This window comes from Micromonas commoda, chromosome 4 (assembly GCF_000090985.2).
Source record: "Micromonas commoda chromosome 4, complete sequence".
In the NCBI taxonomy this organism is placed as follows: Eukaryota; Viridiplantae; Chlorophyta; class Mamiellophyceae; order Mamiellales; family Mamiellaceae; genus Micromonas; species Micromonas commoda.
The window spans coordinates 1,028,513-1,053,392 of record NC_013041.1 but is presented as its reverse complement, the minus strand read 5'-3'; the positions used below and the strand labels follow the sequence as shown (position 1 = coordinate 1,053,392).

Here is a 24,880-nt window from a genome sequence, read left to right as displayed (position 1 = left end):
CTCGGCCACGACGTCGAAGTTTATCGAGAAGATCGTCGGAGTAGCGCCTCGTTTAATCCTAAGGACTTCTCCGGCGCGAACTAACATCCCTACCGCTACGCGCTTACGCATCAGAACCCCCCGATTGCGGACTCGCCTCGCCCGTCCCTGGTCCCCTCGCCGCCCACTCCCCCTCTTATCGAAATGGAGGCGTTGGTGAACCTCGCCTGGCTTCGCTCAAACGAGGTCAACGCCTCGCCGGCTGCGGCAGCCTTCCTCGCGTTCCGCTTATTCCTCACCGCCTCGTACATCTCCACGATCCGCGCCCGGTGCTCCTCTCCGAACTTCGCTCGGCGCTCGTGCACGTGCTCCACCAGCATGTCCACCGCGGTTTGTGCCCACGCGTGCTTGTAGTGCGAATGCGCGGCGTCGCACGCGTCCAGCAGGGCCTCGCGCTCGTCCTCGCGGAGTTGCCAGGCGTCCAGCTCGGCTTGTCGCTCCGCCGCGCGCATCCTCGCGGCGTGCTCCCTCATCTCCCTCGTCTCCTCGTCCTCGCCCTTCCCCGCGGCCGTTTCATCCTTCGCTTCATCCTTCGCGTCGTCTTTGTCGTCTTCGTCGTCGTCGCCGCGGGGCCTCGGTCCGTGGTCCGTCAGCGCGTCCACCAGCGCCTTGACCGCCTTGGTCGCCTTGGCGAACTGGAAGTTATCGTCCGTGTGCACGTCGTTGACCACGCGGACGTGGAGCATCCACACCGCCAGCCTCGCCTTGTGCTTGGCGTTGAGCACCCCGTCCGACGCGCACGCCTCCGCTGCGTCGAAGAGCTCGCGGTACTCGAACCTGAGCCCGGGGTCGTTCGCGCGCCTCGGCGTGGGCTCCATGGCGTTCGTCAGCACGGCGAAGAGCGCCTTGCCGTGCCTGCGCTCGAGCGTACCGCCCCGCATCAGCGCGAGCGCGAGCGTCGCGGCCTTCTTGAACTTGGCGGGGTTGCCGATGTGCGCCGCGATCTTCGTCAGCGCCGTCGCGTGGTCCACCTCCCTCGGGCGCTCGGTCGCGTCGGACGCCTTCGCGCGCTTGGCATCGGGTTCGGTGGCCGGTTCAGACGCGGGCGCGGGCGTCGGCGCCGGCCTCTTCGCCGACGGAAGGTCGTCGAACAGCCCCATGGTGCGCGTCCCGATGTGAACTGGCATGCTGTGAACGACTTCCCCGAGAGATGCGTGCGGCACCGGCGCGCTTCACTCGAGGCGCGCGAGTCGGACCCGCCCGTCGATGCCGAGGGTCAAGGACAGGGTCAGGTCCGAGGATGTCACCCTGGATGAGGACCTGACGTTCGCCGACCTCCAGCTGCCGGTGCGCGCCGCCTCCGCCCGCGACCGCCCGCGCGCCCCGGCGTCCCTCCCTCCACCGCCGCTTCTCGAGATGCATCGCTGACAACCCTGACGACCGTCCCCCGTCGCGTCCTCGCGTTCCCCCGCAGGAGGCCGTCGTGAGGGGCCTGAACCTCTCCGGATTCACGATCCCGTCCCCGGTGCAGCGCGCGGCCATCCCGCTCGGGCGGCTCGGCGCCGACCTGGTGGTGCAGGCCAAGAGCGGCACCGGCAAGACGGTCACCTTCGGCGCCATCCTGTGCGAGCGCGTCGACCGCTCGAGCGCGTATCCGCAGGCGCTCGTGCTCGCGCCCACCAGGGAGGTGGCGCTCCAATCCCGCGACGCCCTCGCCAAGCTCGCGCGGGCGCTGGACCCGCCCGCGCTGCGCGTCGCGTGCTTCCTCGGCGGCCTCCCCGTCGCCGACGATCGCGCCGCGCTCGCGTCCGGATGCCAGCTGTGCGTGGGAACGCCGGGGCGGGTCCGGCAGCTCCTGGAGGAGGGCTCGATGGCGCCGGGCGGGATCCGGACGCTGGTCATCGACGAGGCGGACGCGCTCGTGGGAGGGGCGTTCGAACACGACGTCTTGTTCGTACACAGCATGCTCCCCGAGCGCAAGCAGGTGATGGCGTTCTCCGCTACGTACCCGTCGCGCACGCTGGCGAGGATCGAGACGATGACGCGTTCGCCGCAGAGGGTGGCGATGTGCTCGCAGAACACCGCGGCGCTCAGGGCGGTGCGACAGCATTACCTGCTCGTGGACGTCCCGGGGGGCGAATGCGGGCCGAACGCCCCGTCCGACGTGGCGCTCGCCAAGGAGTCGGCGCTGAAGAACCGAGTCTTCGCCGCCGTAGCGTTTCACCAGGCTGTCGTCTTTTGCAGGAGCGCTGGGCGGGGCGAGGCGCTGACGAGGCGGCTCACGAGTGAAGGCTATCCCGCCGTGTTCACCGCCGGGACGCTGCCGCAGAAGAAGCGGATGGACGCGATGGACGCGATGCGTCGGTTCAGGGCGAGGGTGCTCGTGTCCACCGACCTCACCGCGCGGGGGGTGGACCTGGAGCGTGTTAACCTGGTGACGCACCTGGACGTGCCGAGGGACGCGAGCACGTACGCGCACAGGGTGGGGCGCACCGGGCGGTTCGGCACCGCCGGCCTGTCCGTCACGGTGGTGACGACGGCGGAGCTGTCCAGGCTTCGGGAGTTGCTCGCGTCCGAGGTGGACGGGGTGGACGTGGCGCTGGAGCCGCTGCCAGAGACGGTCCCCGCGGATTGGTACGATTACGAGCTGGACGACGACGACAAGTTCGCGCAACACACTTCGAAGACGGGGGCCCCTGGGGGCACGAGCGGGGGAACCACGGACGACGTCCACGGGGAGAGGAAGACGCGGGCGATTGGCGGGGGTGTCGGTTCGTCGAAGGGGAGAAGCGACGGGGGAGAAGCGACGGACGAGTCGGGAGGGAGGCGCGCGGGAGGGAGAGGCTTTGACGACGACGAGGCGTTTATCCCGTCCGGGGAGGCGTCCGTTTCCGGCGACGTGTCCGGGGAGGTGTCCGGGGAAGCTTACGGGTCGTCGGCGCTCGGGAACGCGCGACGCGGGGACGAGGTTCGCGGGGAAGTGTTCGCGCCGGCGGACGACGTCGACGACGACGACGACGAGGAGTGGCGAAAGCGGCGGGAGTGGGCGTCTTGGTGGTGGTGGTGGTGGAGGGACCGCGCGGGAGGGGAGGCGAGCCGCGGGCGCGCGAGCGAGGCGATGGCGTCGCGCTCGGTGCGCTCGCGCGACGTTGGGGACGATGTTCCGTGGATAGTACCTCCTTTGCACTCCTCGCTGCGCGCGGGAGCGTGGTAGGTGACGATCGATGTCGCTCGCCGGACGAGGAGGAGTATTGATAGCTCGCATCTGTATCCGACGTATTGAAACAGCGGGGACGTGCATCGGGGTCGGACATGTTTGACTCAAGAGAACATCATTACTTACAACATGTAGAAAGTCGTCGCCACCAGAGCCACGAGGATGCCCGTGAGTCCCGCGGCGTGGTCGTCGTCGTCCTGTACAAGACTTGGCGGCGGTGGGCTCGGGGGTGGTGGGGGCGGCGGCGGTTGGGTTGAGACCGCCGCCGCAGCCGCCGCCTCGGTGTCGAACGTTTGAATCTTGCTCGTGTCGATGCCGGGGACGACCTTGAGCTCGGCGATTGGGTCCACGGATGTCTGAGACGTCACGTCCTCCACGCCGTTAGCCTTGAGCGCGTTGACCGCCTTGGTCAGCGCGTCATCGCTCACCACCGCAGAGCTGAACATGATCTCGACGTCGTAAGTCGTCGCGGAGAGGCGGCGTTTGCCCGATGAAGCCGCCTTTGCCACGCAAGCGCCGTCGCTCGCGCTCATTTCGGCCTTGGTGAACGCGGTGGAGCACGCGGTGTCCTCGTCTGCCGCCGACAGCTTCGCCGTCAGCTTCTGCACCTTCACGCCGGCGATCGCGGCATCCGCCAGAAGCTTGGCCTTCGCCTTTAATCTCGCGTCGGTGATGTCGGCGAGGATCGAGTCGCGCGTCTTCTCAGCCGCCGCCTTCTTGTCTTGGGCGGGGGAAGCCGCCGATGACGACGATGACGGCGGCGGCGGCGGCGGCGGCGATGTCGACGATCCAGCCGAGCACGTCGTCGCGTCGCCACCCGGGACGGTGTCTCCGGCGGGTCTGGTGGTACCCTGCGCGCACGCGGCGCACGAGTACACGCCGCCGTCAGCCCTGCGGTAGTAGTTTTCCGGGCATAAGCACTGGTTCGCTGTGTCGGGCAGCCTGTTCGAGCCGGTTGGGCACGCGACGCAGCTCGCGCCGTCGTGATAGTAGTCCGTGGCGCAGCTTTGGTCGCTGGAGGCAGCGGTCTTGTAGCGAACGATGACAATGCCGGAGCCTCCCTGAGCAAAGAAGCTAAAGGAACCACCGTTCCCACCACCGCCTCCCCCAGTATTGGGTTCGCCCGATTTTGGCCAAACAGCAGGTCCATCAGCCCCGTTCCCACCCCCGCCGAGACCTCCTGACGCGACTCCCTTGCCGTAACTGTTACCGCCACCACCACCGCCGCCATAGTAAGTGGGAGTACCAGAAATGTTGGATAGAATGCCATCGCCACCTTTGCCACCGACATCATTCGCGGCAGCCTGACCTGTGCCCCCCGCCCCGGCACCACCACCACATTGATTTTCCCAACCTGTACCACCATTGCGTTGTGCTTCGAGGTCATCCGTCGCTTTACTGTAATCAACACCGTTACAGAACCAGGATCCACGAGTGCAGTATCCACTTGCTTCGCCATCATAGCCAGCCACGATTCCCTTGCCACCAAATGCCACCATGTCATCAAAGGCGCTATAGCCGCCAACCTCGTACGTACCAGCACCGTCACCGACGGTGACTATGTACGATTGCACGTTGACGGACCTCGACGCGGCTTGGAGGACGCCTCCTCCTCCTCCGCCGCCGCTTGATGGAGTATTGCCAGGACCGCCGCCGCTTCCGCCACCTGCAACGACCAGCACCTCCACATTGGTCAGCGTGGAGTCGATGACGGTGAACGTGCCGGTAGACGTGAACGTGTGGATGGTGTACTCGCCGACCATTGTGACGGCCCCGCCGGTGGCGCGGGGATCGGCCCTCCATGGGTTTGCATACAGGCTGACGCGCCCGTCAACTACATCGTCCGCCACGTTGTCACGATTGGGCTCTCCCACCGCGAGATATCTCCCATCGCCGGAGAGGGCCACCTGCACGTGAGCGGAACGTTGAGCACTCACACGCCGAGAGTATCCTTTATCTTCATCCTTTATTTTTCCAATAGCCTTCCAGTCGTTTGTGGCCACGTCAAAGCTGTAGACAAAGGTGTATCCATACTGTGATGGTGCCGACAACTGTGATTCTGAACGGACAGCGACGAGCGTGCCGTCGTGGGATATTGCCACCGAACGCCCAAAGAAGTAAGGATAGCCGTCGTTACCAATTATTGCGTTTTCACGTCCATGTTTCAAAGTGCTCCCAAGTTTTATCCATGACCCCGAGATCCACTCGAACACGAACACGATAGGTTCCACGCCACCCTTAGCAAGTTCGTTGTTCGGAGGCCCAGTGGCGCCGATGACGATGCGAGAGCCGTTGCCAGAAAGAGCGAGTGCATCTCCGAATCTCATGGTGTGCACGCTCGGACCATTGATGGTTCCCATCTGCACCCAACCCGTTGCGTATGAACCCGACCATTCCCAAATTTTCACGAGTCCCTCGTAGCCATTGTTCTCATCGTTACCCGTGTCGACACCGGTGGCGACGCGATTGCCGTCAGCCGACACAGCCGCAATCTGTTCTATATGGCGTCCTAAAAATCCCCCCATGGAACTTCCAGCAATCATCCATCCACCAAGAGCCGTACCAGTTTCCGGGTTGAGAACTTTCAAGAAGGTACCCGGTGACCGCCCGTGAGCGCTGAGCAATCGCTTGCCATCGCTGGAGAGAGCAGATGACATTGGGTGGTTTCCGTCAACGGTTTCAAACTTCGAGGTCCAAGGTTCGGAGCTGGATGAATCGAATCGGAACACTTTTGTCAACGTATCGGGTAACGGCGACTTCATAACCTCGCCGAAGATCACTGCAACGCTTTCGCCGTCTCCGGAAATGGACACGGACTGTGTGGGGTCGGATTGTACATCAACACGCGTTCCCAATTGTGTCACCGTTCCAGCGTCAATCTCGAACGCGTTGACCCAATACAAGCTGCCCACAGCCATGCGCGAGCCATTGTAGCTCAAGGATACAAACTTCCCGAATTCGCTGTTTGTGCCACTCACGCTATTCCCTTGAATAGTGGTCACCCGGTCCCAGGTTTTCAGCACGTCGATGTCGAGGGTGAGCTTGGTGACCGACGTCTGAAAGGGCACTATCTCCGCTGTGACGGTGACCGTGCCCCAGGTCGATGGCAGGTCGAGGTATGCCTCGACTAAAATCTTAGGATCCGCATTTAGGTGCCCGATTGCTCCATCGCACGCAGAAACGGCCTGCGTGTTCGCGGAATCCTTGACGGTTAGCGTCCCAGCGGAGGTCTTCAAGATGAATCCCTTGAATGCTACCATGCCTGCCCCGGAGACAGCGAACAGCCTAACCACGACGCGGTCGTTCGGGCTCACAGCGCTGCCGCCGTCGTGCTCCAATTTCCAGTATTCCATTGTATCGTAGTGAGCCAGTCCGTGTCCGTCTATGGCGCTGCATCCTCCCGGACCAGTCGGATAGGCCTCCACGGACGAACGCCCCACGTGCGCGAGGAGAAACAAAACGTGAAAAAAAGACGGGCGAGCCATAGCGCGACCAAACAGATGTACGCCGGATCTCAGCTGTCCGTGCGGGTCAGACGCCGGGTTTCGAGTATGTCGTCCGAGACGGTGCCTTCTCTGCGCACACCGAGTTTCAGCCGATTCCGTGGAGGTCGACGCAGGGCGACTCGCGCGGCCAAAGGCATATGCGCGTTGTGGCTCTGGACAAGGATTCCTTCAAGGATTACGAAAAATACCAGGCACTACCAGGGACGTTTTTACTGTATTTAGCCGGTTCGGACGTTGTTTGCCCGTACGGATCCGTAATTCGATTTTCTCAAAGGGAGGAGCAAGCACGGGGCAATCAGTTAGCCACTCCTATTATTGCAATTAGAGGGTGCACGAGGGAGAAACGAGGGAAAAAAGGTCGCCAGGGATTCCGCGGAGGCCAGAACGCGTCCGCGAGGCCGCAGCTGGACACCGTGGGAGCGCGGCGGCGAGGTATCGGGATCTAGTCCCGTACCGCGCTGTCGTCGGATCAGAGCCCGCGGATTCGGCCCGTAGGACGCGGGAACCGGACGCGACCTCTGGTTCGCGACAGCTAGGGATTGTTACTCGAGATGGACCGCCCCTCCCCGCTGTCGCCGTCTCCGCAGAGGCGGGCGACCGGCGGTGAGATTGAGCACGCGTCGCCGCACACGCCCACTCGCCAGGACTCTGGCGGGCACCTCTCCATCAAGGGCCTGGACTCGGTCGACCTGACGCGCTCGCCGAGGAACAGCACCCGCGATGAGGACAGGGACCACTCGTCGCCGGTGGAGCTGACGCGGTCGAGGGAGAACAGCGTGCACGGGCCGTCCGGCGGGGGCGGGCCGGGGTTCATGTCCCCGGAGGCGCAGCTCGCGCTCTACCCCATGTTCTTCTGCGAGGAGCGGCACGAGCAGAGCGACGTCGGCACGGAACCCCCGGGCGGGAGCGAGGAGGTGGTGTCCAAGTGGAGGATGAGGGACCGGATGAAGACGACGTCCGTCGCGCTCATCCTCTGCCTCAACATCGGCGTCGACCCGCCGGACGTCCTCAAGATATCGCCGTGCGCCAGGATGCAGTGCTGGATCAACCCGCTCTCCATGCAGGCCCAGAAGGCTCTGGATTGCATCGGGAAGGCTCTCCAGGCGCAGTACGAGCGGTGGCAGCCCAGGGCAAAGTACAGGCTCCAGCTCGATCCCACGGTGGAAGACGTCAAGAAGCTGTGCGCGAGCTGCAGGCGTAACGCGAAGAACGAGCGCGTGCTGCTGCACTACAACGGCCACGGCGTGCCGAGGCCGACGGTGAACGGGGAGGTTTGGGTGTTTAACAAGTCGTACACGCAGTACATACCGCTGTCTGTTTACGACTTGCAGGCGTGGGTGGGCAAGCCCGCGATTTATGTCTTCGACTGCTCGGGAGCCGGGGTCGTGGTGAACACGTTCTTGCAACTGGCGCAGCACGGTAACCTGGGCTCGCTCGGTGCCCCCGGCGCCGGTCCCGACGCGAGGGGAACGAACGGCGGGGGGTCGGCGGCGGGCTCGAACTGGACGACGGGCGCGACTGGATCGATTTCGGGCGGCGGCGCGGAGGCGACGCTGGGCGGTATCATGCCCCTCGGCGCGGGAGGGCAGGAGACGATCCTGCTTGCGGCGTGCGGGGCGGACGAGCTCCTGCCGCAGTCCGCGGAGCTTCCCGCGGACGTGTTCAGCTCGTGCCTGACGACGCCAATCAAAATCGCGCTTCGGTGGTTCTGCCAGAGGTCCATCCTTCGCGGCGACGGAATCTCCATGGACCTCATCGACAAGATACCCGGGCAGGAGAACAACAGAAAGACGCCGCTGGGCGAGTTGAACTGGATCTTCACCGCCATCACGGACACCATCGCGTGGAACGTCCTGCCGCAGCCGCTGTTCCAGCGGCTCTTCCGGCAGGACCTTCTCGTGGCGTCGCTGTTCCGCAACTTTTTACTCGCCGAGCGGATCATGCGCGCGAACAACTGCACGCCCATATCCTGCCCGGCGCTGCCGCCCACGTACCAGCACCCCATGTGGCACGCGTGGGACATGGCGGTGGAGATTTGCCTGCTCCAGCTGCCGTCGCTCGTCGCCGGGGACCCAAACGTCGAGTTTGCGCCGAGCCCGTTTTTCACCGAACAGCTCACGGCGTTCGAGGTTTGGCTGGAGCACGGCTCGGAGCTTAAACCCCCGCCCGAGCAGCTGCCCATCGTGCTTCAGGTGCTCCTCTCGCAGTCGCACCGGCTCCGCGCCCTGGTGTTGCTCGGGAGGTTCCTCGACATGGGACCGTGGGCTGTCGACCTCGCGCTCTCCGTGGGGATTTTTCCGTACGTCCTCAAGCTGCTGCAGACGACGGCGCCGGATCTTCGGCAGATCCTCGTCTTCATCTGGACCAAGATCCTCGCACTGGACCGAAGCTGCCAGCTGGACCTCGTGAAAGACAACGGGCACGTGTACTTCATCAGGTTCCTCGACTCGCCGCAGGTGCCCAGCGAGGAGCGCGCGATGGCTGCGTTTGTCCTCGCGGCCATCACCGACGGGCATCCGAAGGGCCAGACGGTGTGCGCGCAGTCGGGGCTCATGCAAATCTGCCTTGGGCACCTGCCCCACGCCGCCTCCCCCGCGGGTTCACCTCTGTTCGTGCGCTGGCTCTGCCTCTGCGTGGGGAAGCTCTGGGAGAACTTCAAGTCTCTCCAAGGGGAGGCGTTTGCGTCTGGCGCGGCGGAGGCGATCGCGCCGCTGCTCGCGCATCCCATCCCGGACGTTCGCGCGGCGGCCGTGTACGCCCTCGGCGCCCTCATCTACGTGCCCCCCGCGAGCGATGGTTTGGACGACGAGACCAGGGAGGAGGCGGGCGACGAAGACGAAAAACGCGGAGGAAGCGCGCGAGCCGCCGGGGTGAACGAGCTCGACAGAGCCGCCGCGGAGAGGACGATCGCGTGCCAGATCTTACCGGGCATCTCGGACGCGTCGCCGCCCGTGCGCGTCGAGACGGCGGTGGCGCTCGGACGTCTCGCGTGCGTGCACTCCATGCTGTTCCGGTCAGCCGCGGCGTGGTGGCGGCGGGGCAGGAGCCCGCGCCCGAGCTCGCAGGGCGGGTTCTCATCCGACGGGGGCGCCGCGAGCCCGGGGGTACACTCGCGGTCGCACATGCACGCCGTCGGGGACCCCACGGGGAGCTTCGACTCGGGGAGAAACGCGGGGGTGCACGCGGCGTCGCCGGAGGGACCGTACGAGCCGGCGTTTGGCACGCTCGGGTACAGAGATCCTTCCGTCGATAACCTCGCGGCTGCAGCCGGGAACGGCGGGCGGGAACCGGGACCGGAATCGCCGCCCCATCCTCACTCGCCCCATCCTCACTCGCCCCATCCTCACTCGGGCAACACGTTCGCCAGCGCCGACGCCGCGCGCGTCGGCGGGGGGCTCTACGTCCACCTCCTCGAGCAGCTGGTCGAACTGGCGCAGGATCCCAGCCCGCGGGTCGCCGGGGTGGCGCAAAAGGCGCTGACGGCGACGGGCATCGAGCCGTCGCATCCCCTGTTGCGTCCCGTGCTGCGTAAGCTCCCGTTGGAACGCGTCGGTGGCGAGGGTTCGGTGGACGGGAACGCGTCGGAGGCGAGCGCCCGCGGCGACGTCGTCGGTTCGCCCGCCCGACTCCGGGAGGAGAGCGGGACGGGGACGCCGCTGGGCAGGGGCGGGCGAACGCCCAGCTGGCACCAGAAGCTCAGCAGCGCCGCGGCGAGGCTGCTGGGCTCGCCGCGCGCGGGTGGATCGTCCTTGTTCTCGCCGGGGTCCGCGTCCACGCTGGGCGGGACGCCGCCGGCGAGCGCGCACTCGCGGCTGGCGCCGAACACGCCGGGGTCGGCGGGTGCCGTCGCCGGCCGAATGAGCGGCGTTCCTCCCTCGCGCACGAGATCGCACAGCTCTCTGGGCTCGGGCGCGGTGGGAGGAGGGAGGGGAGGAGGCGTCGGAAGGAACGCCAACGCGTCGGCGGAGCGGACGACGCGAAACGGGGGCATGCGTCGCACGACGACCGTCTCCGGCGAGCTCGGGTCGCCGCCGATGGAGCAGCCCTCCTTTCCGCCCGCGTTTGCGGACCAGCCCGAGTCGCCCAAGGCGGGCGGCGGGACCGGGGCCGGATCCGACGGTAAGGAACCCGACGGCGACGTGCACGCGCCGCTCCGCGCGGTCCTCCCGAAATCCCACATATTCGCGTGGTCCTGCGAGCACTTCTCGAGGAGCCTTCTCGAGCCGGCTAACGGCCACGCCGGGTACGACCACGACGACGACGACTTCTTCCCCCAAAACGGCGGGCACCGACGCGAGCCCAAGAATCTTCACCGTCGCATGGACCCGTCCAATCGGCTGGCCCGTCGGCGGATCGAGGAAGAGAACATGCGACGCAGCGGCCGCGCGCGTAAGGAGACCCTCAAGCTCACGGAACACCTCGCGTCGATTGACATGGACGAGTCCGCCGCGCCCGCCTGCATGCTCATGCACCCGATCGCGCCCACCGCCGCAATCGCCGACGATCGCGGCGTCGTACGGGTCTGGGACTACCAGTCCGGGGCGGTGCTGAACAGGTTCAGCGCCGGCATGCCCGGCAGATCGGTCGCCAGCCTGTCCCTCGTCAACGACCTCGACGACGCGCTGCTGATGACGGGCGGCGCCGACGGCAGCGTGAGGGTGTGGCGCAACTACGCGCTGCAGGGCGAGGAAACGCTCGTGACTGCGCTTCGAGCGTTGCCACTCCCGAGCGCCGCGCATGGAGAGCAGCGCGGTGGGACGTCGGACGCTTCTGTGGGCGCCGGGGGGGGCGTGGCGGTTCCCGGGTCCGACGTCGAGAGCCATTCGCACTCGAGACCGGGTTCGGTTTCTTCGACGGTTTCGTCCGAGGCGCCGCCGCGGGGCAGGCCGCCGAGCCACAGGCGAACCTCCTTCGGCGACCAGCACACCAACCGCGGTGGTTCGTGGAAGAACAAGGGCGTCGTGTCGTGGCAGCAGCAAAGCGGGTGCCTGTACGCGTCGGGGGACACGCAGCCGGTGCCGCTGCTCCGAGTCTGGGACATGACCCGCGAGCTGTGTCTCGAGAGTCTGCAGATGCAGTCGCCCGGGACGTGCCTCACCGCGGAGGGTGCGCTGCTCATGGCGGGCGCCGCGGACGGAGCCGTGCTGTCGTTCGACCTGCGAACACCCGCGAGGCTCCTCTCGGTGGTCCAGACGCACCAGCACCCGGTGGTGTCCATCCTGCTCCAGCCGGGGCAGACTTCGAACCTGGTGGTGACCGGGTCGGTGAACGGCGAGATGAAATTTTGCGACTTGCGCAACGCCGCTAAGCCCTTCTACACCACCGAGGTTCAGAGGCCGTCGGCGGGGCCCGGGGGCGGCAGGCCGACGCTGAGCGCGCTCGTGGCGCACAAGTACGCACCGGTGATCGCGTCCGGATCGAGCGAACGGGCGATCAAGCTGTGGGATCTGGAAGGAAACAACGTGGCGTCGATTCGATACTACAACTCGTTCTTGGGTCAGCGCATCGGCGCCGTGCGGTCGCTGGCGTTCCACCCGAACTCGCTGCTGTTGGCGGCGGGTTCGAACGATTCTATCGCGACGGTGTACAGCGGCGAAATGAGCGGAGCGGGGGCGGGTTCGCACAGGAGATGACACATTAATCAGACACATTTGTATCTCGCCCAAATTCTTCTCACAAATTTTCTTCTCACAGACCGCGGTAGTGCGACGCGAGAGCCTCCCCGTCCTCCCCGAGGGCTCCGTACATCCTCGCCAGACCCGCCGCCGCCGCCATCAGATCCGCGCGTCGCTCACCCGCCTCCCGGTCCTCGTCGTCCTCGCCGTCCTCGTCGTCCTCGCCGCCGCCCTTCCCCGGCGACAGCGCCCTCGCCAGCGTCGACATGTCCAGGCTCGACGTCCGCTCCGGTCCGGAGGAACCCGCGCCGCGAACCGCGACGTCGTCGTGTCCTTCCCCCCGCGTCCCTGTAGCGTCCCCCCTCGAGGTCCCGAACGGATCCTCCGGAAAAGCCCCATCGAGCCCCACGCGCGGGAACGATTCCAACGCCGCCGTCGCCGCGTCGACGGCGCCGCGAATGACGTCCCTCTTTTTCAGCAGCGTGTCCCTCACGGAACCGGCATCCTCCGCGGTGCCCATGGCGAGCACGCGGAGCAGCGTCGCCGCGAGCTGCGCGCCGAGCTGCGGCTTATACCTCAGGTCCGCCAGGGCGGATTCGCCGTCGCCGGGCCCCTGCGAGTGTCCCGAGTGCCCCGTCTCCGTTTCCATCGTCTCGAGCGATTCCAGCGCCGCCGTCACGATGGACACGACGTCTGGATACGCGTTGCCAAACTCGGAGCGTTCGCCGAGCGTCGCGAGCGTCGCCGCCGCGTGCATGCGAATCTTAAAGTTCCTCGTGTCGCGCATCAGCATCAGCAGCATGCGAACCACCAGCGGCGACCACGCGCTGTCGCCCGCGGCGGTGCTGGGGTTGCGAAACAGCGCCGCCATCGCGTGACACGCGTTCCACTGAACCTTGGCGTTGCCCGTCGTGAGACACGACATCAACGCCTGGATCACTCCGGGGAGCCACGCGCTCGAGGGCTCCGACGAGAAATCCGCCGCGGATACCAGGTATCCCAGCGCGCGAGCCGCGTTGGCTCGAACTTTATCCCCCTCCTGCGTAGCCGCCGCGACGCACGACTCGGCGATTTTCGCCAGCGCCCCCGCGCTCACGATTGAGGAACGCCTCGCCGCCGTGTTGCACACGTTGGCGACGGCCCACGACGCGGGCAGCCTCACGCTCTTCGCCGAATCTCGCATGGCCCTCAGCAGCAAGTCCACCGACGGCTCGAGAGCGTCGCGGAGAGCCGCACCGGAGGATTCGTTCGTCGTCAGCGCGGCGAGCGCGCCAATCGCCCGGCACGCCGCGGCTCTCACCGCGGGCGCCCTCTCGTTCGCCAGCGTCGCCCGAGGGGCGTCGACCAGCGTTTGTCTGTTCACCCGCGACGTCCCGGCGAGCGCGTCCGATGTCAAACCGGCGTACGCGCTCAAACCCGCGGCGCGGACGAGCGGCGAGGGGTGAAGCGTCATCGCCGGGAACTGCGAGGACGCGACATCGTCCCAGAGCGACGCGAGCTCGTCGGGCGGGAGCGAAAAAAAGCCATCCTCGCGCGCCTTCTCTCGGTGCTGTTGATGAGACGGGTCATCGTCGGCTCCCGCGCCGCCGCCGCCGACGCCGCCGCCGACGGCCGCGAGAAAGTCCGCGAGGAGCTTCGCGGACGCCTGCGCGACGCGAGCAGCCCCATCCGCGCCGTCGTCGGTTCCCGACGCCGCAAACGTCATCGCCGGTAAAATCGATCGAAACCCAAACGAGTCGTCGTCGTCTAGCATCGCCGCCACCGCCGCCGGGTGCGCCGCCGCCGCGGCCCTCAGCGCACCGAACGCCTCGCAACGCGTCGCCGCACCGTGTCCTTCCCCGCCCGCGGCGTAGCGCACCAGAGCCGGGAGCACGGAGGACGCCAGCGACGGCGAAGCGCCGGTAGTACCGGAAGAGCGGGCGGGCGAGAGCGAGCCGGTGACCTCCGCCGGCGCGCCCTTCGCCGCGAGCACCGCGGTGAGCGCCGCGAGCAGCGACACCCTCGCGGCGCCAACCTCTGGATCTTGGGCGGAACCCTCGGGTCCCGGGGGGAGCTCGTTAAGCCTCCTCATGACCGCTTCCATCGACTTGGGTATCATGTCGCGAGGCAGACGCGCGAAGGGTGCGGCGTCGTGGAAAGCGCCGAGCGCCTTGCACGCCGCCGGCACGCAAGACAACGCCGGCTCGGCTCGTACCGCGCGCGTCAACGCCTCGTGCGTGGCGCACGCGATATCCCCGAGCGTCGACGACAGCGACGCGAAGTTGGCCCTGACCACCGCGCCGGTCTTTGGGTTTGTTCTCACCTCCGCGGCGGCGAGGTATCGTTTCGTCGCGGGTCCCTCGAGCAAATTCGCCGTCGCCGCCATAGCCGCGGCTCTCACCCTCGGCGACGGATCGTTCAGCGCGCAGCGCACGATCGTGGCGGTGGGCGACCGCGCCAGCAACTGCGTCACGCTCGTGGGTAAGAGCTTGGGCCAGTGCGCGTGCATCGAGCGCGAATCGGCGCGGGCCAACGCGGAGACGCAGAGCGCGGCGTTTGTTCGAACCTTCGAAGCGCCGAATCGATCGCCGAAACCTCCGTTCGATCCCCTCGCGCCCTCGGCGTCGCTGGCGTCCGAGTCCGAGGACCCGTACCCGCGATCCGCCGCGACGCCGCCGCCGCCGCCCGACCTCAGGTGCGGGGGTACGTACCCGCCCCGGCCCGGGCTCGTCGGGACCTCGTCGCCGCCGCCGCCCCCCGGAGCCGATCCCGAACTCAATCCGTACGCGAAGAATCTTCGAAGATGCGTCACCAGCGCGCCGACAACCTCGTCCGGCCACGTCAGACGCGCTTCGCCGCCGCCCCCCGGGGCCCCCGCGCACACGTGCGCGCACCTCGTCGCCGCCGCGAAGAGCCTGGCGGACCCCGCGTCCTCCTGTGGTCGGTCCCTCCCGAGCGTCGACGGTGCGCCGGCTGGGGACGATAAAACGCCCCTCGTCTCGGCGTCGAGCGAAGCCACGATCGCCTCGCCCACCGCCGCGTGGGCCCGGGGCGAGACCGAGCCCGGGGACGCGCGGCTGACCAAGGCGCCGAGGGCGTTGAACGCGTGCCTCGCGGTGTCCCTCGCGCCGTTTCGCGCGCTCCTCGACTCGGCCTCGCCGCCGCCGCCCCCGCCGCCGCCGGTCTTTTTGTAGGAAACCTTCGCGAGGAGCGCGGAGATGAGCGCGTCCACCTCCCGCGCCGCGAGGTGGGCGCCGCCCTCCTGCAGCAGCTGCGCGAGTGTTTTCAGCGAGTTCTGCGTGGCGCGAGGGTCCTCCTCGTCGGCGTCGTCGGTGGTCAGCGCGCCGAGGTAGTACTCTGCGAGAGTCGCGACAAACTCCCGGTCCAGATGGAGCCTCTGCGCGGCGAGTAGGTCCCCGACGAGCGCGTCCAGGGCGCCGCGGCCGCTGGTGGACGCCTCTCCCGCGCCGCCCACGTCAGGGCGGTTCACCGCGCGCGCGAGGAGGAGGACGTCGGCGGATATCTCGGCCGGGGTGGCGTCCCCGTCGGGCGGGGGACCCAAACCGGAGCTGTCGTCCAGGAAGGATCTGACGGCCGTTCGGAGCGCGTCGCCGGAGGACGAGGACCTCGCCGCGTCCTTGACGGGGGCGATGGCAACGCGCCACGGGGCACCACCCGCGCGGGCCGCGAACGAGCGACGCTCCTCGCGGCGCGCCCGCGACGGGGGAGCCCTGGGGGCATCGTGCCAACCGCCCATGTCTGTCGCCGCGTTTCGAAAAAGGGGGAAAACGGATCCCACCCCGAACCCCCGAGCCCGTCACCCCGTACCAGTCCCTGAGCCCGGTCGCCCACCAGAGCCTCCCACGATCGACGGTACTCTAAGCCGCCGCGCGCTCGCGCGAGAACGTGCGACCGGCAAGGTCGCCGGAAGGCTGTGCCCGGCTGGTCAAACGACTTTGCACGGAAAACCAACAGCTGGAGCCAACGAAGCCAAAAATCTCACCGACGGAGTGATGATAACGACGTGCTGGAACGGATGCGGGCTCGAGTAGCGGGGCTGTTACGATGCACCTTGGCGTGTTTGGCGTCCGTCTAAGATTCGATCGAACGATGGCTACGTTTACTCGTACAACCGGCGGGGCGCCGCGCGGAGCCCCCGCTGCGCCGACGGTTCGCACAGAGGCGAGTTCCTCGAGTCTTCCTTTTGGGAGCCACCTCCGAACACGTCGCGTGTTGCGCGCGACGTGTTCGGAAGTTAGTTCGTCGAGATGACCGTACAAAAGGAAGACCATGCAGGACACACGCTCCGGTGAGAACCGAGCTGTCCTCTAACAACAGCTCAGCGATAGATCACAACAGCACAGCGATAGATCCACGCGGACATCATCACCCAGCCGCTTACGCGAACTTTTCGAGCTCGGCGCGGAGCTGGCGGGTGAAATCGTCGCTCTTCTCGCTGTCGTCCCAGTCCTCCTCCCACTGGTTCACATCCTCGGCGTCCTCCTCCTCGGCTCCCCACTCTGCGCGGTCGAAGGAAGGCGGGCGGACGACGGTCAGGACGCTAGATCTCGCTAGGGTAAGATTTTCTCGGAGGGGGCGACGTGCGGTCCGGGGCGCGGCAGATCCGGGGGTTGCTTCGGGCGCGCGCGACTCACCTTCGTTGCCGAACTCCTCGAACTCGTCGTCGCACTCGAGGTCGACGGCGACCTCCTTCTTCTCCTCCTTCTTCTGCTCGGTCATGGCTCGCGGGGGCAGGCTGCGGCACGACGCAGTGGCCTCGGACGGTGACTTGCCTTCGGGTTTGATTTCGTGGGGAGCAGCCCAAGCCCAAACAAAGTGACCGTTTGGAAAATCTCGGCGCTCAGAGCGCCGCGCGCGGACACGACGGTGGGTCGGTCCACGCGTCGCCGGAGTATCGAGGTCGCGCGAGGCGTTTCGAGAGCCTCGGCACCGTCGGCGATGGCGTCCAAGGGCGGGTCCGGGAAGGGACCCGCCGCCGCGGACGACCCCCACCTGGCGGAGTCGATGGCCCGCGTGAAGCAGGTTGCGGAGGCTGCGAACCTCGCTGCCGCCAGGCTCATGGGGGATATCGACGGGTCCGCCGGATATCGAGCCGCCGCGACGGGCGCGCTCCTCCCGGCTGACCAGCCGTCGTCTAGGCCCAAGCCCGGCAAGGGGTCGTCGAGAGGGGTCTCATCCAGGGGCATGCGCGAACGCGCGGTTAACGTGGTTGTGGCGCCCGTCGATTCATCCCCCGGGGGGTTCGACGGTGGGTGCGACGAAGACGCGACTCCTTCGCACGCGGAGGCTCGCGCGCAGCTCCTGCGGCTCATTTCGCAACATGCGGGCGAGGAGCTCCTGGGCGGCGACGATTCGTCCGGGGACGACGGAGGCCGCGTCGGCTTCGGGGGTTCGCCCCTCTCGGCCGGCTTGCTCAAGAAATTGGAACCGCCCAAACTCGCGCTGCAGGAGCTGGAGGCTCGACGCGAAGCCGCGGCGAGGGAGGAGGAGGAGCGCATGCGCCGGCAGAACGCTGTCCACCAGCTCCTCCAGACGGTCGCCAAGCAGAACGAGTCCCGCATCAAGCGAGCCAGGGAACGCGCGCCGCCCGAGCATTCGCCCGCGAGCACCGTCTTTCGGCCCCCGTCGTCCAACCTCGCCGACGAAGCCGCCACGCCGACAGCCGTGCCCGCCACGGTCGTGGACGAGGACGAGGACGAAAAGGCAAAGCCGTGGGAGGGAGATCGGCCGTGGAGGGAGAACATCCGGCCGTCGTTCTGGGAGGAGCGCGAGCGACGCGAGCGAGAGAGGCGTTCTGAACTCGAGAACCGGGCATCTTCGAAGAAGACGTCATCATCCGCCGACCTCGGCTCGAGACCCGCGTGGGGCGCGACGATCCCGTTGGAACCCAAGTCGAAGAACCCGAAGAGGCCCGCGGGACTGGAGGCGGCGGCGAGCAAGAACCCGGAGGACGAGGAGAAGCGACGCGCGGAGGTTAAGAAGTTCCTCGCGGATAGCAAGCGCAAGTGGCGAGAAAAAATCGCCAAGGAGAAGGCGGAGCTCAAGGCGAAGCAGGAGCACCGCGCGGCGATGAAAAAGGCGGAGGACGAGCGCGCGAGGATGATGGCGCAACAGGCGGCGGCGGAGCGCGCGAAGCGGGGCGGCGACGCGGCGACGACGAACAGGCCCAAGCCCAAACCCAAGCCGATGCCGGAGTGGGTGGACCCGGTGGACGACGACGAACCCAAGTCGCTGGCGGACCTGGCCATCCCGATCAAGCCCAAGCCCGAGCCCGGGCCCGAGGAAGGGTCGGAGATTCCGACGCCGGTGGACTTTCAGCCGTTCGTCCAGAAGGGCGCCGCGAAACCGAGGGTGCCCGCGGCTTCCGAGAAGAAGGACGAGTCGGAGGGGGACGCAAAACCGGTCATCACGTACAAGCCGATCAAGATGAAACCCAAATCACCGGAGAAGCCCGCCGCCGCGGAGGCTAAGAAATCACCGGCCAAGCCCAAGCCAAACCCGCTGGGCTCGTTCGAGGCTGAGCTCGTCGCGATACAGGCTGAGCTGGACGCCTCGGTGGATGCGCACGCCGCGGCGCTCGCGCTCACCGCCGCGGCGCCGCGCATCAGACGAATCGCCGGGGGCCGCGAAGATTTGTACGGGGACGCGTCTTCATCCGCCCAGGTGTCGGGCCCGTCGTCGTCGTTCGCGGCGCCCACGAACGCGAAGGAGGAGGCGGAGGCACGGCGAAGGGCCGGGGAGGAGGCTGCGGAGAAGAGGCGGCAGGCTAAGGTGCTCAAGGATGTCGCGAGGAGGCTCGCGGAGACGATTGACAACCTCGCGCTGGATCGGGTCGCCGCAGCCAAACCCGCGGCGGGTGCCGGCGGGTCCTCCGGGGAAGCGTCGCCGCGGGCGCGGATGAAGATACCGGCGTCGAAACGGATCGACGTACGCGAAGAGGCTGACGAGACGTCCACGTCGTCGCCGCCGTCGGCGGCGGAGGAGGCTGCGGCTGTCGCGGTGCAGAGCGCGTTTAGGGGGCACAAGGCGCGCAAGGGCGTCAGGGAGGAAATCAACGCGGGGATTTTGAGACCGTCGCGCACGCAGACGACGTACAAACACGCGTCCGGGCGACACATCACGTTCTCGCCCGTCATCGACGACGGCGGCGAGGGCGGCGCGTCCGTACGGGACGGGAGCGACGCCGAAGTCGATGACGACGCCGAGGTTGTCTTCGACGAGGAGGATGAAAAACCGAAGGACGCGCTCGTGACAGTCGCCTCACCGGACAAGCCTCCGATGCCCAAACCCAGGCTACTAGGGGTCAAAACCGGCCGACCAGACACCCACACCGTGCTTCCAAACGACGAGCACGTGCCCAGAGCCGAGGACTGGCTCGCGCAGGGATCAGTCGCGCACCGCAAGTTGCAGGCTCGGCTCGCCAGACACAGACCGACGGCGGATGTGGACGCGCCTTACGATATCGGGAAGATGAGTCAGGCGCGGATCGATGCGCTCGCGGCCGCGGCGTTCGGGTCCAAGGAGGAGAGACGGGCGGCGAGGGCGGCGGAGACGCTCGCGCTCCCGGCGCCGGTTCACTCGCAGCCCAGGGAGCCGGTTGGAGTCTTCTCGCTTTACACGAGGAGAGCGGCTGCGGCTGCCGCCGCCGCGGCTGCTTCGACGGAGACTGCGCGGGTCGCGGAGGAGTTGGAGAAGAAGCTGGCGGAGACGACGGTGCGGAGTTCGCAGACAGAGCCGCTCGCACTCGTTTACGAGCGCGTGGAGGCACCCTCGGCCGCGCCGGCCGCTCTCCCATCCCCGGCGAAGTCACCCACCAAGAAGAAGGAAAAGAAGGAAAAGAAGGAAAAGAAGGAAAAGAAGGAAAAGAAGGAGAAGAAGGAGAAGAAGGAGAAAAAGGAGAAAAAAGAGAAAAAGGCCAAGCCATCGCCCACGAAGCCGCCGATTGAGGACGCCACCGAGCCCGCGGAGCGTTGGGCCAGGCGTCAGCTCGAGCTGGACAAGCAGAAGGATGCGTCCGCGTCGACCAGCCTGGCTCTATCTGCCGATTTGTCGCCGAGGCAAAAAGCGGCTATGCGCGCTCTCTCCGCGGAGGTGTCCTCCGACGGCGATCGACTCACCGCGAGCGAGCTCGAGAACCAGCTCAGGTCTGAGCTGAGCCTGTTCGACGAGATGGGCGAGATGGCCGAGGAGCTTCAGCAGCTTCAGCAGCAGCAGGAGCTCTTCCAGGCGGAGCAGGTGGCCACCGCGCTGGCGCAGGCGCTCGAGGCTGAACGGGAACGGATCCGAAAGCAGGAGGAAAACGCCCTCGCGCAGACGGCCAGGGCGAACGAGCTCGAGGAGGCGTACAAGAAGCGCGCGGAGGAGCTGGAGCGCACCGCGATGGAGGCGGCGGCTCGGGTGCGCGAGGAGAGCCTCAAGCAGGTTCAGGAGGTGACGGAGATGTTTGTCAAGAGCCTCGCGTCGGGAACCGCGGTGGAGCGCGCGGCTGCCGCGGAGCTCGTCTCCAGGGGCCTGACCGGCGCTTCAACAGACGCGATCGCCGGTGGGACGGAGGTGGAGGGCGCGTTCGGGTCCCCGGCGTCCGTGGAGAGACCCAAAGAGGAGGAGGAAGATGAAGATGAGGAGGATGGCGTTGTCCCCACCATGGACGCCGCCCGCGATCCCGACTTGGTTCTCGCCGAGTTTGACGCCGCCGCGGAGGCGATCCTCCGCGGGGAAAAGTCCGACGCCGCGGCGAAAATGCTCGCCGATGCCGCCGCCGCCGCCGCCGCGTCTAAACCCGCGGCGGGGGCCCCCGACGACGAAGACGACATCGAGGATGAGATTGGCTACGTCGACGTGCGACCGGCACCGGAAGATTCCGACGACGACGACATCGTGGACGAGGTCGGCGTCGTCGAGCGCTCGGAGCTCAGCGTCACCGCGTCCTCGATCCCCGAGGAGTCCATCGCGCTGCACCGCGGCTCGTCCCGGTCCAAGTCATCCTCCGATGCGGCCGCGGCGGGAGACGAGCCGTCGCCGACCCGGTCTGAAGATTCCCTGGACGACAGGTACAAGGAGGTGACGGCGAAACACGAGGATGTCCAGCGACGGCTCCGCTCCAGACAGAGGGAGCTGCGAGCCGCGGAACTCGCCGCGAAGCAGATGAAGATACAGGAGATGGAGGAGGAGCTCGCGCGGCTCGAGCGCATCGACGCGGGCGCTTCGCTCGCGGATGAAGCGGCGTTTGAGGCTGACATCGCCGGATACGACGTTGAGGATAAGTTGCGAGCGCACCAGGAGCGTCTGGCGCGGCTCGAGGAGACGGTGGAGGCGAGACGTCTGGAGGCGTTGGCGCTTCGGAAGATGAAGTCCGTGGAACTGGAGCTGACGCGCGAGATTCACACGCTCGACTCGGACATTGAGCGCATCGGGCGAACCGACGGGCGCGAGGTTCCGTCGGGTTCGCCGAGCCGAGTCGCGACGCGCCCGAGCCCGAGCCCGGTGAAAACTTTGAGAACCTCCCCGACGCGCGGCGCGGGCCGGCCCTCGTCGCCCTCGCCCGAGCCCGACGTGGTCGGCGAGGAGCACATCCCGGAGGAGTCCATCGCGGACCTCGCCAGCGACGGCGGCGGGTCGGACGACGCGTTCCGACCCGGCTCGCAAAGCACGGGGGGACTCGGTGGGACGAGCAGATCCCCGCCGACGCGATCGCCCCGGTCGTCGACGGGTTCGGACGCGAGCGGGGGCCACCACCCGCACTCGCCGCTCGAGCTCCACCCGCCCGCGCACGCGGTCATCTCCCCGCCCAAGAAGAAGGGCGTCGGCGTCCCCGGTGGATCAAACGGCGGCGGTTCCAAGAGGACGTCGCCCGGGTCCTCGAGCGTCTCCGAGATTCCATCCCCGGAGACGTCGATCCACACGGATGCGTACTCCGAGGATGACTTCGAGGCGGACGGGACCGAATCCGCGGCTTCGTCGAGGGCGAGGTCCGCGGGCTCGACGGGAGAGTCGCCGTCGCTCTCCGGCGAGGCGGAATCGCTCCTGGGGGTCCTCCACTCGCACCTCCTCGGGGAGGCTCTCGACGACGTCGCCGCCGCCGCCTTTAGCAAACCGATCGCGGAGGGGAGGGGTCCAGCTGTGCCCTCCCCGCCAGCTGTGCCCCCGCCCGCCGCCGTCGACGACCTCGTGCGACTCGCGACGGCGACGCGCGCGGCGTCGATCGCGTGCCTGATCATCGAGCGATGCGGCGCTGACGTCGCGGCGATTGATTTCGGCGAAGTCGCCGGCGACATCGATCCCCGCGGCCTCGTCGGCGGCGGCCTCGTCGGCGGCGGCCTCGCCGCGGTCGCGGACGCCGCCTCTCGAAGGCGGTGCCCCGATCGGCTCGTGTTTGACGCGGTTCGCGAGGTGATGCTGGAGTCCTCCGCGCTCGTCGGCGCGATTGACGACGGCGGGGACCGGGCGACGGAGGTGGTGGCGGCGCGAGCGGCGGCGGTGCTGGACCCGCCGCACGGGGGTCGTCTCGCCGTCGACGACGTGGTCAAGGACGACGTGAGGGCGAGCGACGACGAGGGATGGTACGACGTGGTGTCCACGGAGAGGGCGATCCTGACGAGGCTCAGCGAGGAGCTCTTCGACGACGTCGTGGAGGACACCGTGCTCGCGCTGATGTTCGAATCTAGATGAGGCGGTCGACGTGAGGGCGCGCGTCGACGATGTAATGTGGAAAAATTAGCGTGATGTTAACATTAACGGCGTCAGGCCATGACGGGTCGGGAACCGCGGCTGCCCTTGCCCTTGACGGATCCCGGAGTCGCGGGCGCTCCTCGTCCAGACTTCATGGGCGAGGGTTCACCCGGCGGCCTCTTCCCCGTCGCCTTGGCCAGGGTAACCTCCGCCTCGTACTTGACCTGGGTCCTGTCCGCCACCTTCGCGGCGCCGTCCTCATCTTCCTCGCGGTCGTCGTCCTCGGAATCGTCCTCGGAGTCTGCGAAGATGTCGATGCGAAAGTTGTGCGCCGAAACCGTGGAGGATGGGCCGAAGGACCGCGACAGCGTGCTCCTGAGGCTGTCCTCTCCCTTCTTGTTCACCAGGTCCATCGCTCGGAGGAGCTTGCGCTCGCAGTGCGCCATCACCTCCACCACGGTCTCGTCCGTCACCGCCGGGGGCGCCGCCTCCGTCTTGATACCTTCCAGCCTGTCGACGAGGTGCTCGGTGCCAGCCTTCATGCTCACCATCACCTTGTTGAGGCGCTCAAACTTAGCCTTGACGCGGTCGTTGTTGGCGGCGCCCTCGGAGAGCTGGCTCTCGTACTCGTCCACGAGCCTGCGCGACGCGCCAGTCCCCGCGCCGTCCAGCTTGAGCGCATCGATCTTCTGCTTCGTCTGGTCAATCTCCTCCTTGAGCGCCTCGACCCTCGACTGGCCGTCCTTGGTGAGCTGCTTGAGGTTGTTGTTGGTGTCCTCCTGGGTCATGAATTTGGTGACAACCTCGTGGATGTCCGCCACGCCCGTGGCGTCCTTGATGCGAAGGAACGCGTCCTCGTAGTTATCCAGCTTACCCGCGACGGACGCGCGTCGGCGCTCCTCCTCGCCCATCTTGGCTCGAAGCTCCGCCTCTTTCTTCCGAGCCACCGCCGCGTCCCTCGCGGCGGCGTCGTCGTCCCGCTTCTGCCTCATCCTCGCAGTCTCCGCGTTCATCTGCTCGCGCTGCCGCACCATCTCCCGCCTGTCCCGCAGGTCCTTCTCCCGGTCCCGCCGTTCCTTGCTCAACGAGTTCTCAACCTCGGCGAGCTCCGCCTTGGCCTTGTCTTTGCTCGCGTTGGCCTCGTGGCCGAGCAACACGAGCTCGGCGAGGTCCCGCTCCTTCGCCTTGATCGCCTTGTCCATGCCCTGCAGCTGCGCGTCGAAGGTGACGCGCTCGTCGCTCAGACGCTTGACGATCTGCTGGTACGTCTTCTGGATGGACTGCGCCTCGTTGTACTTGATGAGAGCCTTGTCGAAGCGATTCTCGAGCTGCCTCAGCAGCCTAGTCGTCGGGGTGTCCTCCTCGGACGGGTTCACGGCGTCGTTCTCCAGGTCCTTGATGCTGTCCAGCTTGGCCTCGAGCTCCCGGGTCTTCCGCACGGCGCGCTGCTTGTAGTCGTCGTACCGCCTGCGCAGGTCCTTCGCCAGCTCCTGGAGGCGGTAGAGCTCCTCGTTGTTCTCCGGGCCGAGATCGGTAACCTTGGGCTTGTCGCGATCGGTCGCCGCGTTACTGCTCTTCTCCGCGAGCTGCTGCAGGAGATCCTTGTTCTCCTTCTTCGCAGCCGCGATCGTGTCCTTGTTTTGCTTCATCGTCCATTGCGACGTCTCGAAGTACGCCTTGCGGTCGCCCTCTGTCGGTCGACGCGGGGAGGCGGGGAGGAGAGAATTGAATTAGCCTCTGGGAAATTGTTGCGTGCGCGGGAGGGGCGGGGATCGGGTCGGACGGTGTCGCGTGAGACGCGTCGAGGGAAGGTTTGGGCTCGGGCGGGGCGCTCACCGAGAAGTGCAAACTTCTTCTGAAGGTCCGCGAGCTCCTCCTCGGGGGTCATGACGTTC

The 24,880-nt window shown here is 67.0% G+C and overlaps 10 protein-coding genes across 10 annotated transcripts; 4 read left to right on the top strand and 6 right to left on the bottom strand.

Moving 5' to 3' along the window:
* Positions 1-110: 110 nt before the first annotated feature.
* MICPUN_57990 (predicted protein) lies at positions 111-1,139 on the bottom strand (the record flags this gene model as incomplete). The annotated part of the gene is made up of 1 exon (XM_002501397.1): positions 111-1,139. One exon carries the CDS (start codon positions 1,137-1,139, stop codon positions 111-113), a length of 1,029 nt encoding a protein of 342 aa, XP_002501443.1.
* Positions 1,140-1,450: 311 nt separating this feature from the next.
* Positions 1,451-2,545, top strand: MICPUN_80840 (predicted protein; the record flags this gene model as incomplete). The annotated part of the gene is made up of 2 exons (XM_002501788.1): positions 1,451-2,143; positions 2,174-2,545. Coding segments are annotated over 2 exons (1,065 nt in total), but the record flags the coding sequence as incomplete, so codon positions are not given.
* Positions 2,546-2,843: 298 nt separating this feature from the next.
* MICPUN_52851 (predicted protein) lies at positions 2,844-3,293 on the bottom strand (the record flags this gene model as incomplete). The annotated part of the gene is made up of 1 exon (XM_002501396.1): positions 2,844-3,293. One exon carries the CDS (start codon positions 3,291-3,293, stop codon positions 2,844-2,846), a length of 450 nt encoding a protein of 149 aa, XP_002501442.1.
* A 25-nt stretch (positions 3,294-3,318) lies between these two features.
* On the bottom strand, positions 3,319-6,681 carry MICPUN_57988 (predicted protein; the record flags this gene model as incomplete). The annotated part of the gene is made up of 1 exon (XM_002501395.1): positions 3,319-6,681. The coding sequence occupies one exon, from the start codon at positions 6,679-6,681 to the stop codon at positions 3,319-3,321; it is 3,363 nt and encodes a 1,120-aa protein (XP_002501441.1).
* A 158-nt stretch (positions 6,682-6,839) lies between these two features.
* On the top strand, positions 6,840-7,148 carry MICPUN_57987 (predicted protein; the record flags this gene model as incomplete). The annotated part of the gene is made up of 1 exon (XM_002501787.1): positions 6,840-7,148. One exon carries the CDS (start codon positions 6,840-6,842, stop codon positions 7,146-7,148), a length of 309 nt encoding a protein of 102 aa, XP_002501833.1.
* A 399-nt stretch (positions 7,149-7,547) lies between these two features.
* Positions 7,548-12,335, top strand: MICPUN_80694 (predicted protein; the record flags this gene model as incomplete). The annotated part of the gene is made up of 8 exons (XM_002501786.1): positions 7,548-8,154; positions 8,287-9,498; positions 9,553-9,833; positions 9,912-10,201; positions 10,418-10,616; positions 10,743-10,945; positions 11,081-11,474; positions 11,658-12,335. 8 exons carry the CDS (start codon positions 7,548-7,550, stop codon positions 12,333-12,335), a joined length of 3,864 nt encoding a protein of 1,287 aa, XP_002501832.1.
* A 55-nt stretch (positions 12,336-12,390) lies between these two features.
* MICPUN_57985 (predicted protein) lies at positions 12,391-16,053 on the bottom strand (the record flags this gene model as incomplete). The annotated part of the gene is made up of 1 exon (XM_002501394.1): positions 12,391-16,053. One exon carries the CDS (start codon positions 16,051-16,053, stop codon positions 12,391-12,393), a length of 3,663 nt encoding a protein of 1,220 aa, XP_002501440.1.
* A 641-nt stretch (positions 16,054-16,694) lies between these two features.
* Positions 16,695-17,036, bottom strand: MICPUN_57984 (predicted protein; the record flags this gene model as incomplete). Its single annotated transcript, XM_002501393.1, has 2 exons — positions 16,695-16,816; positions 16,952-17,036. 2 exons carry the CDS (start codon positions 17,034-17,036, stop codon positions 16,695-16,697), a joined length of 207 nt encoding a protein of 68 aa, XP_002501439.1.
* A 219-nt stretch (positions 17,037-17,255) lies between these two features.
* Positions 17,256-22,985, top strand: MICPUN_57983 (predicted protein; the record flags this gene model as incomplete). The annotated part of the gene is made up of 1 exon (XM_002501785.1): positions 17,256-22,985. One exon carries the CDS (start codon positions 17,256-17,258, stop codon positions 22,983-22,985), a length of 5,730 nt encoding a protein of 1,909 aa, XP_002501831.1.
* Positions 22,986-23,056: 71 nt separating this feature from the next.
* Positions 23,057-24,634, bottom strand: MICPUN_57982 (predicted protein; the record flags this gene model as incomplete). The annotated part of the gene is made up of 1 exon (XM_002501392.1): positions 23,057-24,634. The coding sequence occupies one exon, from the start codon at positions 24,632-24,634 to the stop codon at positions 23,057-23,059; it is 1,578 nt and encodes a 525-aa protein (XP_002501438.1).
* Between the last annotated feature and the right edge of the window lie 246 nt (positions 24,635-24,880).